The 16,079-nt window shown below is 42.0% G+C and overlaps 1 protein-coding gene across 2 annotated transcripts in view; it reads left to right on the forward strand.

The window, feature by feature from the left end:
• SPTBN1 (spectrin beta, non-erythrocytic 1) overlaps positions 1-16,079 on the forward strand; it is a 200,960-nt gene that overhangs the window by 166,520 nt on the left and 18,361 nt on the right. For both annotated transcript variants that reach the window (XM_054021962.1, XM_054021963.1), the window contains 6 exons: positions 1,671-1,801; positions 3,788-3,992; positions 4,578-4,952; positions 7,625-7,869; positions 10,793-10,931; positions 12,742-12,826. In XM_054021962.1, coding sequence (XP_053877937.1) covers positions 1,671-1,801; positions 3,788-3,992; positions 4,578-4,952; positions 7,625-7,869; positions 10,793-10,931; positions 12,742-12,826 — 1,180 coding nt within the window. The remainder of the gene's footprint in view (positions 1-1,670; positions 1,802-3,787; positions 3,993-4,577; positions 4,953-7,624; positions 7,870-10,792; positions 10,932-12,741; positions 12,827-16,079) is intronic.

Genomic DNA, 16,079 nt, shown 5'->3' on the forward strand with positions numbered 1-16,079 from the left:
GATCTAAGGTTTAGAAAACCTGACCTGTGAGGAAAGATTTAAAAAACTGGGCATGTTTAGTCCTGAGAAAAGAAGACTGATAAGTTTTCAAATATGTTATGGGCTGTTATAAAGAGGGTGGTGATCAATGGTTCTCCATGTCCACTGAAGGTAAGTCAAGAAATAATGGGCTTAATCTGCAGCAAAAGAGACTTAGTTTAGATATTAAGACATCCTTTTTAACTCTAAGGATAGTTAAGCCTTGGAATAGGCTTCCAAGGGAGGTTGTGGAGTCCCGTCATTAGAAATTTTTAAGAATAGGCTATACAAACACCTGTCAGGGACGGTCTAGGTATACTTGGTCCTGCCACAGCACAGGTGGCTGGACTACGTGACCTCTCAAGATCACTTTCAGCCCTACGTTTCTCTGATTGTGTAATTTAATATGTCACAAATACAATGGGGACATAAATGAACTAAATTCACTCATGAGATCCCAAGTCAGTTCACAAGAGATCTCTGTTTGGATAGTACTACCCACAAGTTACTGTTTTCCTATGGAACACTGGTCTTACAGTACCAGGTCATGTTAACAGTGCAGCATTACCAGACAATAACTGTACCACTAACACACAACACTAGTGCTTTACAAGAAACCTTGTTTTGGCATTTGGTGTGTGCCATACATGTATTTTCCTGCTTGCTGATAGAGGGCTAGATTCACCAGAACCAAATGGATGTTCGTAAGCCAAAATTTCCAGCTGTTTTGCATCACTGGAGCAGTGTAAAACAGCTAATCTGTACTGGTGAATCTAGCTCAGTACTTCAGAATCCAGGGCATTCTGTTAAAGGCCTGCTGCTGCTCCCATTGTAGTCAAATCCAAACAGGATCAGACCACATAAGGGAAAACAATCTATTCCTTCCTCTCTGCAGTATGGAGGGGAGGGGGAGTATGCTATATAGGTTTTTTATTATTTTTTTTAAATGATCCAGGGCAATAAATAACCATTTCACACCCATGTAACAGATTCCAGGGGCATTCAGTGCTCAGCTAACAAGTGTTTTGCTTTCCTTTGTTTCCCAAGCATAAAAAATGAAAGAAATCTTAAAAATGAAACCACAATCAGTCCACCAGAATGTTTAAGGGAGAAACACTTATAGGTGATTTCAAGTTACATAGTCAGCCGTGCTTTATTTTACTTAATTTTAGCTGCATATTGCAAGTTTTGATCAAAATTACTTTTCCAGGCTCCTTAGAATTTCTTATCTTTGACCAAGGGTGTAATTGCAAAGCCTGACCAGTGATATGTCAAAAATCTTTTCTGTTGTCATGGGCCCTACACATCACCAGTGTTCTATAAATGCACAGAGCTCTTCACAATCAAGGAAATTCAACATGCTTGATGCACAGCTGATTTAATCTTGCTCTGGATATCAGAGGGTTCCATTTATTCACCCTTTCACTTGTTTTGTCACTGTGTATGGACACCATTTATCGTAGATTTAACTAATATTTATATACCATAGTCAGAACAACTTTTCTTCAAGTTGCACTTGAGAGCAATCCTTCGTAAATCTTTTAAACTGCTGTCAAGTTGATTGCTCTTATTTCACCCAACCTGGTGAGGTTGCCATTGCTGAGTTTCTCCAAAGGGGAGGACTTGACTGTATTGTTCTGTCCCTGTTACAGGATGAACAGAGTGCAGTGTCCATGCTGAAGAAACACCAGATTTTGGAACAGGCAGTAGAAGACTATGCTGAGACAGTGCACCAGCTTTCCAAGACTAGCAGAACTTTGGTTGCAGACAATCATCCGGAAAGGTTAGTATTCCTTTACAGTTGGATTTTTAACTGCCTTTGACAATTAGATCACTTCATTGATGCACCGTGAAAGATAAAGACTAAGACAAATTGTAAGTAACTCAGGAAAATATGTCCAAAGTGGGGCCAAGTTCTGTCCTAGCCAGACAACAGAGGTATGGCTTGGTGCATCCTTGTCAGGGGGGAATTTCACAGGGAGAACCAGTGCACTAGGCTGCAAGGTGCAGTTTGCTGATGCCCTGATCAGGATCAGTGTACACAACTACTGATTAGTACTGGGCATGTTGCTAAACCCTTTGGGGATATTGCATGGGCTGGTGCATTAACCATAACACCTCCATGTGCATTCCTGTGGAAAAAGGGAATACAATCATGCTGCTTGTATAGGGGAGGAGTATCCAGATACTCTTTCTTTCCTCCCATTGCACATCAACTGGGAGCACTGGGCCAGTGAGTCAGAATCACCCAAGCCCATTCACTTTTGAATGTCAGGGGAAGTGCACCCTGATGGAGGTGTTACTGCCCCACCTTGGGGTTTCTAGTGAGGAAGGGCAGCTTTACTTTCTAAGGATGACAGAGACTTGTCTCTGGAGACTGCTGAGGGTTGCACAGAATCAGTGCATCTCCTGTCTGTACTAGCCATCCCCTCTCCATAGCTAGAACCTCCCACTTTATGGGCGTGGCTTGCTTCTACAAATACACACGGACATCTCCTGTGTTGACTCACTATACAATGTATCTATGCTTACACATCCAGCTTTTCACTCTTAACACACATGGAAAAGCACCATGCTCATAAAGCTAGTATTAGGATACTCTGGTGTCTTGGTAATTGTAATAGACCCTGTGGCACAGGAGACTTCCAACTCCTCCACATTTGGTCTGTCTCAGAAGGAGGGAAGCCTTGTTCATGAAGACAGAAGGTTAATACGTGAAGAAATATGGCCCTCGGAATGAAGGAAATAGGAGATTCTTAGGCTATTCCAAAGAGGCTCCAAGTGGCTAAATCTACTTTATTAGATCACATGGTTCAATGGAATGAGAATGGAAGGGACACTATCAGAAAAAAAATTTGTTAAATCCAGAGTTACATACTATAGGAGAAGCCAATTTTGTTATGACCTTTACCAGAGATTGATTTCAGGCTACGTATCACTAAGAGAGCTTTAAAAAGTAACTTTACCATGGTATTTATAGCCACGGGGACTGAATTCTCCATTGGCAATATGCTGGCTATATTATAAATTTATTTAACCTACCCCTAGTCTGGCTGGAGCTGGGAGAGTCTTGGAGATGACAGTCTCCACCTCTATTGGAAGGGTGTGTGCTGCATATTTTAAAAGCACTCACTAGTGGTCAGTTTAGCGCTCTTATGGCTCAACTGATTGAATACTGCAATAACATGGTAACCTGTATATATGGCAGAGGAAAGGCAACTTTAGAGGGGGTTATGCAGCTCACAGGAAATAAATCCAAGAGATCTGGTAAATGGAACGATATTAGTTTCCTTTGGATTATTGAGCCTTAGACTGAAGAAACCTGTTAGTGCTGTTGACCATCAATTTAGCATTAACTTTCAGTGCTGAAGGAAATTCAGACTGCTAGAACCAAGGGAGAGATAGTCCAGGTCCTTTCTCTCAGTCCTAGGACAAGTCCATTGTGCGATCTTAACCTCAGTAAATGGGGTTCTTTGTTCACATTTACATTTTCCACAGTCAATGGGTGTGGTCTATATTTGCATGGTGGACCAGGTCCTTGACTGGTGTAATTGGCATCACTCCATTGACTTTAATGGAGCTAGGCCAGCTAAGGATCTGGTCTGAATGTTTACAGGCAAAGTTTTAATCACTTCAGAGACATGTGTTCTATGGGCTAAATATTCTAACAGTGATTTTTCTTCTTAGATTTTTTTGACCCCTGATGTATAAATATTTTATTTTTTTAAATCAGTGGTGACTCCGTGTTCTTCTTGGGGTTTTTTTTCAGTGAGCGCATCAGTATGCGCCAGTCCAAGGTGGATAAGCTATATGCAGGCCTGAAGGATCTAGCTGAAGAGAGGAGGGGCAAACTAGATGAGAGACACAGGCTATTCCAGCTCAATCGTGAGGTGGATGACTTGGAGCAGTGGATTGCTGAAAGGGAAGTGGTGGCAGGATCCCACGAGCTGGGACAGGATTATGAACATGTTACAGTAAGTTATTTGGCTATAGCTGCAGACAAATCTGATTTTTCTGGGAATTGTACACACTAGCTGGGTAATATAAATCAGTGGCAGGTTTTGCTTATTTGATATGCACTATAGTTTTGAGGCTGTTGGGTCATTTGCATGTTCTTTGGCTCTTCACTACAACATAAGCGGGGGGAGGGATAGCTCAGTGGTTTGAGCATTGGCCTGCTAAACCCAGGGTTGTGAGTTCAATCCTTGAGGGGGCCACTTCGGGATCTGGGGCAAAATCAGTACTTGGTCCTGCTAGAAGGCAGGGGGCTGGACTTGATGACCTTTCAAGGTCCCTTCCAGTTCTAGGAGATGGGATATCTCCATTATTATAAGCAATATATTGTGGGTTTCCTACAGTTGTCATAAACTATTTCAGGTTCCTGCTTGTGAATTATATTGCATGTAAGACACTCCAGTATAGCATTCCTGGTGATCTTACACAATTTATTTCAAAAAGTCATGTGCTACCCATCGCATTTGCAATCCCAAATGATAGACGTAAGTAAAAAAAATATAGCTTGGGCACTGCTGACTTACAGCTGTTTGTTCACATTTCAGATGTTACAAGAGCGATTCCGCGAATTTGCCCGAGACACTGGAAACATTGGACAGGAGCGTGTTGATTCTGTTAACCACATGGCAGATGAGCTCATCAATTCTGGACACTCTGATGCAGCCACCATTGCAGAGTGGAAGGATGGTCTGAATGAGGCATGGGCTGACCTCTTGGAGCTCATTGACACAAGAACACAGATTCTAGCAGCCTCCTATGAACTACACAAATTTTACCATGATGCCAAGGAGATCTTTGGACGTATTCAAGATAAACACAAGAAATTGCCCGAGGAACTTGGTAGAGACCAAAACACAGTGGAAGCACTGCAGAGGATGCACACAACATTTGAACATGATATTCAGGCTTTAGGCACCCAGGTGTGTATTACGCAAGCAACTTTTCAGTGGGTGCCCGGATTTAGGAATCTGGGATGACATCAGACATCTGCCACCACGTGCTGAGAGACAAGATTGTGGATTGCTATTCAAAAAATTTCTATGTGAATAACATCACATGGCTTATTTTACTACTTGTATTTTTAATTTGCTTCTCTAATTGTATAGTGTAGCTCTGTTAGTGTCTAGAGTGTTAGAAGTCACTCTAGAAGTCCACAGCCTTCTATATATACAGATAATCGTTTACTGAAAATTTGTCATCTGCTGCACTTGATTAGAAAAGAAATCATAAAGTCAAAGGGCTTGTATATTGCTTATGATGACAGGCAATGAAGGTAAGATTTTCAACCCCAGCTAAAGGAGCTAGCTATACATTTCCCGTTAGTACTGGGGTGCTGCCTACCAATATAAAAACATGGAGGGAAGGGAGGATTGTTGGATAGGTAGGTAGCTCAATCTGACTTCCCAGAGGACCCGTTTCAGATAGGCATATTTAGTAGTGCCAGCATTACGTTGTCTGGTGTATGCAGTTGGAAGATAAATTAGGAAGAAAAAAAGGTTAATTTGCATTAAATAGAACACCTATTAAAGCAGTTTCAATGAGGCATTGAGCTGGTATTAAATCTATCAAGTTTTTTTTGTATATCAGTGCTAATATATAAACACAGATTTTAGCTTTTTCTGTGCTCCTAACACAATCTTGGGAAGATTAGTAGTAATTATGCTAAAAGGTCACCACTGAAATTTTCTATGCCCCAGTGCCCATATTTGCTCCGTTTGTGATCATTGCACAAAATAAGCTGTCCGGTGGAAGGACAGATGTTCCAAATTGTATGCGGACGGGGAAGCAAAAATTAAAGGAAATTCCTTAATCTTCTCCAGATTTTCTCATGCTTGGTATTCTTGTTTGTAGTGGCTGATACAGACCTTAGATCTTTAAGTGCAGTTACTCTACCAAATAGCTATTTTTGTTACGCATTTGGATATTATAATTTCACCAATATTGCTTCTTGTGTTAGTTTCTGGAAATAGTAAATTAGGACATTTAAAATGGTAAAACTCCCATTGACTTCTATGGGAGCAGAGTTAGGCCAAGACCAAGTGCTTTTGAACATTTCACCCCTAAAATTCAGAAACTGTTCAGATGATGGACACAATGCGCTCATTCTGATTTGCTTTTATTCCACGTTCTGTACTTATGCATGCACAATATAAAGATTAGTAGAGTTCAAAATGCAGTAACTGTCAGAGTGGTTAATTCATTAAACATTTAAACAATCTGAAATGTCAAAACCACAATTAAAAAATGTATTTTCTTAAGACAGGTATATTAAATAGACAAAAAAGAGAACAGCTATTAATATATCATACTAGGAATTATAATCCCTACTAAGGCATACAGCTGTTTTTAAAATGAATATTTCAAATGGAAGAAATGCAAGTGAACTCGGTTGCTATGAGCTAGTGTGTTTCTTCATTGTTTGGAGTTTCTGGGCCAATTCACAATGGCCCTGCAACTTGAGTAGTCATTTACGCTAGTGCAAAGGGAAAACAAAGTGGATGTAACACACTATCATCATGTTCTGATAATGTTTTGTACCTAGAAACTAGGTCACTTATACAGGATAGGAGATTATATCCTGGAAAGAATTGTCTCTGAAATGATTTGAGAGTCATGGTGGATGACTAACTGAACATGAGATCCCAGTGTAATGCTGTGGCTAAGAGGTTTAACATTGTCCTTGGAAGCATACGCAAGGGAATATCAACTAGGAGTAGGGAGATATGTTACCTCTATATACTGCATTATGGAGACCATTACTGGAATACAGTGTGTAGTTCTTCCAAAAGGATGTTGGAAAAATTGAAAAGGATTTAGAACAGAGCCACAAGAATGATTTGACATCTGGAAAATGTGTTTTGTAGTAGAGACTCAAGAGAATGTGCTCAAGTCACTTTTTAACAATCTACAAGGTCCTATATGGAGAAGAGATTTTTGATAGTAGTAGGCTCTTTAGTCCAGCATGCCAAGGCATGACAAGATCCAGTGACTGAAAGATGAAAATAGACACGTTCAGACTGGAAATAAGGTTCACATTTTTAAAGTGAGGGTAACTAACTATTGGAACAACTTATCTAGGGATGTGATGGGTTCCCCATCACTTGAAGTCTTTTAATCAAGACTGGCTGCTTTTCTAAAAAAATATGCTCTATTTCAACCAGAAGCTCTGGGCTTGATGCAGGAATTATTGGATGAAATTCTATGACCTGTGTTATGCAGGTGGTCAGACTTGATGATCATAATGATCCCTTCTGGCCTTAAAATGTATGAATCGTTTTGCACTGGTGTAAATGATCACGCAAGATGCAGGCAACAGTGAATTGATGTTTTTTTCTTCTGAGGCTTGTTAACCAGAGGTCTCTACTTCTCTAGGTATGAGAAGTTCTAAAATGAAAGGCTGACAGGACACCAGGAGTGAGGCTTTCACAATGCAAAGTTCCAACTCTGAAAACTTGCAACTTACAAAAGTCTTTAAGGAGAAACTCAAAACATAAATTAGCATCTGAAATTTCCTTATGCTGTCGATTATTTTGACTAAAAAGCATACACGAGCTGAGGTACAGTTTTGTTGTTTGCTTTTTAAACACATTAGGTGAGACAGCTGCAAGAGGACGCTGCACGTCTTCAGGCTGCCTATGCTGGGGACAAGGCTGACGACATCCAGAAGCGAGAGAACGAGGTCCTGGAAGCATGGAAAGCATTGCTGGACGCCTGCGAGGGACGCAGAGTTAGACTGGTGGATACAGGAGATAAATTTCGTTTCTTCAGCATGGTTCGTGATCTCATGCTCTGGATGGAAGATGTTATCCGGCAGATCGAAGCCCAAGAGAAGCCAAGGTAATGTGAACATCTGCAATGGAATATTATAATATTATTATGGTAAGGCTGCTACTTTTGCTGAGGAATATAGCAACCTGTTTAAAGGACTGAGCCAAGATAATGGGACCAAAGTTATCTAGATAATTTAGATCCCTCCAACCAGGTGAAATAAAATGGCTGTCTAATCAACCTTTCCATATAGACAGAGGAAAAGCAGACAGTGGGTGGCATTCTGGCCACCCATACCACAATTAGGAATGGCAGCTATGCTGATTGACAGATGGAAGGAGCTGCTGAGCTGGCTGGAGAGAACTAGTAAAAAAGAAAGATTTCAGTACTCTGGGAGGGTGACCTCACCGCACTTTAAGTGGTATGGGTCATTGTCTGGCTCGTAGGAAAAGGAGAGTGGCCCTGTTAAGGGCTAGATGGACAGAAAATGACTTGCTATGGCAGCTTCAGAGCAGATCAGCATGGGGATTCAGACCCATTCCCCGCCCCCCATCTCCCAGGTGACTGGAAGGTGGGGGGCTACTCATGTCCACACTGGTGCAGGAAAACCCCTCTTTTCCCCAAACCAGGCAAAGCAGCCTCCACCCTCCATGGGAGTAGTTCAATACCAGGTCTCCTCATGATCTGCTGTGGGCATTACACTGGTCAATCCTTTCTTGGGGGGCTGGAAAGGAATTTTTTTCCTCGCTGCCAGATTGGCCAAAGTGAGGTGGGGTGGAGTTCGCTTTCCCCACAGTAGGTTGGGAGCTTAGTTGGGACAGACATGAAATGGCGAGGAGGCTGTGATGTCACAACTTACTATGTAATCATGGATGTCCAGCACAGGTACTCTATAGGGAAGTAATATGGTGATCAGATAAAATGGAATGACAAATGGATTCAAAGGCAGTACTCTTTAAAGGAGTGGAAATGGGGGGATTCAGGACTCCTGTGACTGGTACAGAAGGGAGCCAAGCTCCCCCTTAATCCTCATTTGAGGGGGCAGGTGGGTCACAGCAGTGAGTTGGCTGTAGAACAGGGTGGGTAAAGGGGTGGGGGGGCTGACAGCTGCAACTCCTCCTACCCCCCCAATATATAAATGCTTATGGAATTACCTGCACTGAACACTTTTATTTGCCAGATACTCCCTGACATTTAGGAATAAAGTTGCAGCCTATTTAAACCCCATTCAGTGTCTCCTGTCCAATGTTCCCTCTAATTTTTTCCATCCATGTGCGGAATAAATTTTGTGATGTGCACCGAGGTATGTGCATATGTGTGCTACCAGTGAAACAAAAAACTTAGATACAATATATATTTTTAAAAGTTACCATAGGGATAATTACTTCAGCCAGAACAAGTTAGGCATTTTAGAACTTACTGCTAAAAGAATTAAATTTAAGTGTAAGAGAAATAAAAATTATAAATGCATAGACCAGTCAAAACACTAAAATAACACACTTTGAAAGAATAAAATTACAGAGAATATATGTGCATTGCAGGAAGTACCAAGAAATAATGAGTGTGAGAGAGAGAGAGAGTGTGTGTGTGTGTGTGTGTGTGTGTGTGTGTGTGACACACAGACCGTGAGTGTGCTGGCTGCTGGGGACATATCTGAAAGACACTGTGTGCTGTCTCTTTAAGACACGCACTGAAAGCTCTCCTGCTCTGTCCTGAGCCCTGTTGTCTTCCCTCCCCTGCTCTGTGGAGATGGGATATGTGGGTGGGGGAAGGAGAGAGTCTGTGTGAGCTGACTGCTGGGGAAATCTCAGAAACAGTGCACTGTCTCTTTAAGAAAAGTACTCAGTCACTCATCATTTACAGTAGAGTCCTAGCCAGGCTATGTCTCCTCTGCCCTGCTCTGCGGAGATCGGGTATGGGGCAGATCGGGTATGGGGCGGGAGGAAGGGGGACACCCTGACATCAGCACCCTCTTTCCCCACCCCACCCCCGCTCTGCACAGGTAGCAGGAGGGTCTTGGGAGGGGAGCAGCTGCAGGATGGAGTAGCGTGGGGGAGGGGCACCTGAACACATGCTACTGTCTGTGCGTGCTCCGCTAATCAGCTGGGCACCATTTGAATCTCTCCTGAGCAGCCAATGGCCGCCCAAGCGCATAGCTTACTGGGAACACCGCTCCTGTCTTTCCGGCATACCCGGACAATTACAGCTCTTTCTCATACAGACTCTAGAGTAAAGCATAGGATTAAGGAGTTAATGTCAAGTCCTTCACTCACTTCATGTCTGTTTCAGATCAAAATTGTTCCATCTTAATGCAGCTGTTGCTTTTTTGTTTAAAGAAAATAAATAGACGAATAGCTTAAAAAAAATCCCTCTAGCCATATCAATTCATCATCAATCCCTTATACCATTTCTCTTTTATAATGAGCCTTTCAGCCTGTTGATTTCAAGAAGACAAATCATACTCTCTTGTATGGTCGTTTCATTGAATATCTACTGAATGGTAATTCTTGGCTCTTTCTTGTTAGATTTAAGGGCTGTTAGATGCATTTAGATTCTTTGTGCCTATAAGGCACAGCCACAGTGCAGGCTCCAGGAGTGACTGTTGTCATGGTGCTTCAGGGTAGCATGGCCATTGTGCCACATGTGGAGAGGAAGCAGTGTCTAGTTCCAGTGCAGAGGGGGAGTGGGCCTGCCTCTTCTCTCCCATTTTGGAGAGGCAAGCACTAGTAGCAACACTAGTTTCACATAGCACTTACTCTTAGTACTGACCACGATATAGATGTGTAAGGGGGATGCTCCTTGTATCCTGACCCCAGTCATGCACATCACGCAGAGGCGGAGTACAATCTTGCCTCTTGTGTATAATGACAAACTGGGAATTAATAAATTCTAGATTGTGCATTTCTGTTGTAGCTTATTTGTCTAAAAGAACAACTATGTGGTACCATTGATTTTGGAGTATACATTTCTAAACCACAATTTGTCATTTTAGGGATGTTTCATCGGTTGAATTACTAATGAACAATCACCAGGGTATCAAAGCAGAAATTGACGCCCGTAATGACAGCTTTACTACGTGCATTGAGCTTGGCAAATCTCTTCTGGCAAGGAAACACTATGCATCAGAGGAGGTATTCTGCCTGCCGACTATACAAGAGCTGCAGTGCAGCTGAACTATGGATTTTGTTTTGGTTAGAGAAGGCTTGCATTGTGTAATCTGCTGATTAATGAGGTGTTCATTTATAATGACTGCATTACTTTAGGGTCCATTGCACTTGTATTGGTGAGATTACTGTATTATTTCTAATCGAGGGTCAGTTCAGTGGTACCACTTTGTATATCCACGTGGGGGATCAGTTTGGCACCTAAACTTACCTTTTGGTCCAGGTAGCATGCAGAAGTGACACTCTCAGTTCTGATGTGGAGGAGGGATGTGCACTGTTGGGATGATGAAACCTATGAGCAAAAAGGGCAGCCTTGAGTCTTGTTAAAACCAAGGGGAGTGATGTATTACAGAGCCTACTTGAAGAAGGAATAGAAGTGGTTTTGTGCCTCGCTGCTCAAGAACAATCTCTAGCTTGTGGGTGGTGGAATATTAAGGGGGAAAGTGTCCTGTCCTGAAGTCATAAGGGAGAAATCTCTGACTCCCTAGTGCTTAAACCCTGGATTTTATTCCTAATTTATCCTGGTCAGTTTGGGACCCAGTTAGGGAGGCCCTAAGGAAAGACGCACAACCCTCATTTCTTCCCTGCCACTTTTGGGGGGGAAAAGCCTTATTTTATAGCAAAGTGACTGTCTATCCAGGGAACTGATGATTTCTGTGTCAGCATTACAGATAAACACAGTGCAGTCTCCCTAAGGAGGCATTTAGTAGGCACCTTGAGAGGCTTTTCCAGCCACTGTTCTTGTTGAGAACAATGTGGGGTTCATGTAGGTGTGTCAGTGGATTTGACTCTTGTCATTATAGACTGCTACTGACATTTGGTAACGTCCATGGGTTAAGTAATGTGGATTATCTGCTAGAAAAAAGTGGTTGCATCAGTCAGACTGGATTGGCAAAAATAAGCCAGGTCCGATTTATATTTCTTACTAATTAATCTACATGTTGTAGTTTTAAAGTAAATGTTGTTCTATCAAGTCATGCAAATGCTGTATTTTAACTGCAATATTGTACTTACAATCAGGATTCAGAACATCAGTGTGTCCTCGCCAAGGGTTACTGCTGACAATAATCAACTGCACCCACTTCCATTTTAAATTCGCCACTGACAGTTTTGCACAGTGTATCCTGTTTCTGAAAGTCAGCGCCTTTTGTCCGGCCCTCCAGACATTTTAATCTGGCCCTCGAGCTCCTGCCGGAGAGCGGGGTCGGAGGCTTGCCCCACTCTGCACAACTCCCAGAAGCAGCAGCATGTCCCCCTGCAGCTCCTACACATAGGGGCAGACAGGGAGCTCTGCATGCTGCCCCCGCCGCAAGTGCTGCTCCCATTGGCCGGGAACCACAGACAATGGGAGTTTCAGGGGCGGCGCCTGCGGACAGGGCAGCACACAGAGCTGACTGGCTGCACCTCTGGGTACGAGCCGGAGGGCGGACATGCCACTGTTTCTGGGAGCTGCTTGAGGTAAGCGCTGCCCAGAGCCTGCCCCCTGACCTCTTCCCGCGCCCCTGCCCCAGCCCTGATCCCCCTCCTGCCCTCCTCAGGCCCAGCCCAGAGCACCCTCCTGAACCCCCAACCCCTCACCCCCAGCCCACACCCCCTGCTGGAGCCCTCCCGCAACCCAACCCCCAATTTTATTAGCATTCATGGCCCACCATACAATTTCCATAGCCATATGTGGCCATTAGGCCAAAAAGTTTGGCCACCCCGGCTTATACAGTGTGGTTGGTGGTGTTGAGTTATTTGGTTCTTATGTAACATTGGTCCATTCTCTTAAACTCAGATCAAGGAAAAGTTATTGCAGTTGACAGAGAAGAGAAAAGAAATGATTGACAAATGGGAAGACAGATGGGAATGGCTGAGACTGAGTAAGGATGCATTTAAATTGCTTATTAGCTGAGTGAGATGTAACTATTTCTGCATTGATATCTTTGGCTACTGCAAGAACACACAAGTACTTATCTGTTAACTGTTGCTCGTTGGCGTTGAGATCACATTGGAATGATAACTGTAGCATCTGCTACAGCCAGTGGTACAGCAACTGGGTAATGGCTGCAATGAGGGCCCAATCCCGCAGCATTAAAGATCAACTGGGCATTTTGCCATTGACTTCAGTGAGGGCAAAATTGGACCTCTAACTACCTAGATACACAATACCTTACGGATGTAATTATTTTCATTTTTTTTTTACAGTTTATTTTTATTGGGTTTCCGCAGTAACAAAAAGACATTCGAAAGGGCATTCCAAGCATGCTACACATATGTGCAGTATATAACCTCTACCTCGATATAATGTGACCCGATATAATGCGAATTCGGATATAACACGGTAAAGCAGTGCTCCGGGGGAGGTGGGGGGGGGAGGGCGGGGGGGAGGCTGCGCACTCCGTCGGATCAAAGCAAGTTTGATATAACGCGGTTTCACCTATAACGCGGTAAGATTTTTTGGCTCCCAAGGACAGCATTCTATCGAGGTAGAGGTGTACCTGTGTTATCTGATATAACAGAGTCCACATGTTTGGAAGTGCATTGGTTCATAAAGTGTATATTTTTAAACCTGTAAACCCATTAGGTTTCTTATACCAAAGACAAATAGACAATAACCACAATATCTAGGGCTGTCGATTAATCGCAGTTAACTCACATGATTAACTCAAAAAAATTAACTGCAATTAAAAAAATTAATCACAACTAATCACACTTTTAAACAATAGAATACCAATTGAAATTTATTAAATATTTGTGGATGTTTTTCTACATTTTCAAACATATTGATTTATATTACAACACAGAATACAAAGTGTACCGCGTTCACTTTACATTATTATTTTTGATTCCAAATATTTGCACTGTAAAAATATAAACAAAAGAAATAGTATTTTTCAGTTCATCTCATACAAGTACTCTTTATCGTGAAAGTGTAACTTACAAATGTAGATTTTGCAATGTAAGAGTTTGTTTCTTAGGCAGAAATATAACGTGATCTTTACACCATTTTTATTATACTGCTTGAAAGATCAGCATTAAATATATTAGCATGGGGGTAAAAGTTCTTTCCTTCCTCTCATCTGAAGTAAACAAAGCAGGTAACCCCAAACTTTCCCTCTCCATCTTCTCTGATTTTCTCTTTCCTTCGCCTTAGCTTTTTCCTCCCACTTGCTAAGTCAGAGAATTTGTCTTCTGGTCAGCCAGCCTTTTCCTACAACTTCTGTCACTAAGGGTGGATCCAGGAACACAGTATCTTCTTGTCAGCTTCTCCCTGAAGCCCATGCTATGGTAATAGGCAGCTGAAGTGTGGGGATATTCTAGGCCTGACTAGACCACCTTCCATTTCCTATGCTTCAAAGAGATTCTCCCAAAACTCAGGGGTCTTGTTGTCAAGTGACTCTTTGCTGCAGTGGAAACCTCCTTGTTATCTGTACCGTTTTATGGCACCCTAGATGGCTGCCTGGCAGACCTTAATTGCATGACATGGGCTGTACGTGTTCCTGCTTTGAATGCAAGGCAAACCTTAGACACAGTTTTTTATTTCATTTTACATCAACACATTTCCTCATTTCCAAAGCTATTTATGTGGAACACTGCAAAAACCCACCCAGTGTTATACTATTAAGGAAATATGTGCAATTGCGGTTAAGTTTCTAGGAGTGATAAGCCTCAAAAACAAAGTGTAAGGGCTTGTCCTCACTACTGGGGAGATTGCTGCTGCTACAATCGATGCAGCAGGTGTCAATTTAGTGGGTCTAGTGAAGACCCGCTAAATCGATGACAGAGTGCTCTCTGGTCGACTCCAGTTCCCTGAAAAGAGTAAGGTAAATTGACTGGAGAGCGTCTCCCGTCGACGCAGCGCGGTGAAGAGACTGGGGTAAGTCAGCCTAAGCTATGTCGACTGCAGCTACATTATTCACGTAGCTGGAGTAACGTAACTTAGGTCAGTTTACCTCAGTAGTGAAGACAAGCCCTAAGTTTTGAGTGTTGTGAGAATGTGTTTAAAGGAGGCCTCTTGGTTTAACAGAAAGTATATCACCCAGACTGGGTGTACAACGAAGAACTAGGGCTGTCAATTAATCGCAGTTAACTCAAGTGATTAATTAAAATTAACTGTGATTAAAAAAATTAATGGTGATTAATCAAACTGTTAAACAATAGAATACCAATTAAAATATATTAAATATTTTTTAATGTTTTTCTACATTTTCAAATATATTAATTTCTATTACAACACAGAATACAAAGTGTATAGAGCTGACTTTATATTATTATTTTTGATTTCAAATATTTGCACTGTGAACATTCACCTCAGACAAGTACTGTAGTGCAATCTCTTTACTGTGAAAGTGTAACTTACAAATGTCGATTTTTGTTTTTGTTATATGACTGCTCTCAAAGACAAAACAATATAAAACTTTAGAGCCTACAAGTCTACTCAGTCCTACTTCTTGTTCAGCCAATCGTTAAGATAGACAAGTTTGTTTAGATTTACAGGAGATACTGCTGACTGCTTCTTATTTAAAATGTCACCTGAAAGTGAGAACAGGCATTCGCTTTTGTAGCTGGCGTTGCAAGTATTTACATGTCATATATGCTAAACATCATAAGCCCCTTCATGCTTCGTCCACCATTCCAAAGGACATGCTTCCATGCTGATAATGCTCGTTAAAAAAATAATGCATTAATTAAATTTTGATTGAACTCCTTGGGGGAGAATTGTATGTCTCCTGTTCTGTTTTACCTGCATTCTGCATATATTTCATGTTATAGCAGTCTTGGATGATGACCCAGCACATGTTCGTTTTAAGAACACTTTCACAGCAGATTTGACAAAACGCAAAGAAGATACCAATGTGAGATTTCTAAGGATAGATAGAGCACTCGACCCAAGGTTTAAGAATTTGAAGTGCCTTCCAAAATCTGAGAGGGACGGGGTGTGGAGAATGCTTTCAGATGTCTTAAAAGAGCAACAGTCTGATGCGGAAACTACAGAACCCGAACCACCAAAATAGAAAATCAACCTTCTGCTGGTGGCATCTGACTTAGATGATGAAAATGAACATGGGTCGGACTGTGCTGCTTTGTATTGTTATCGAGTAGAACCTGTCATCAGCATGGATGTATGTCCTC

The sequence above is a fragment of the Malaclemys terrapin genome, chromosome 3 (genome assembly GCF_027887155.1).
Source record: "Malaclemys terrapin pileata isolate rMalTer1 chromosome 3, rMalTer1.hap1, whole genome shotgun sequence".
NCBI lineage: Eukaryota > Metazoa > Chordata > Testudines > Emydidae > Malaclemys > Malaclemys terrapin.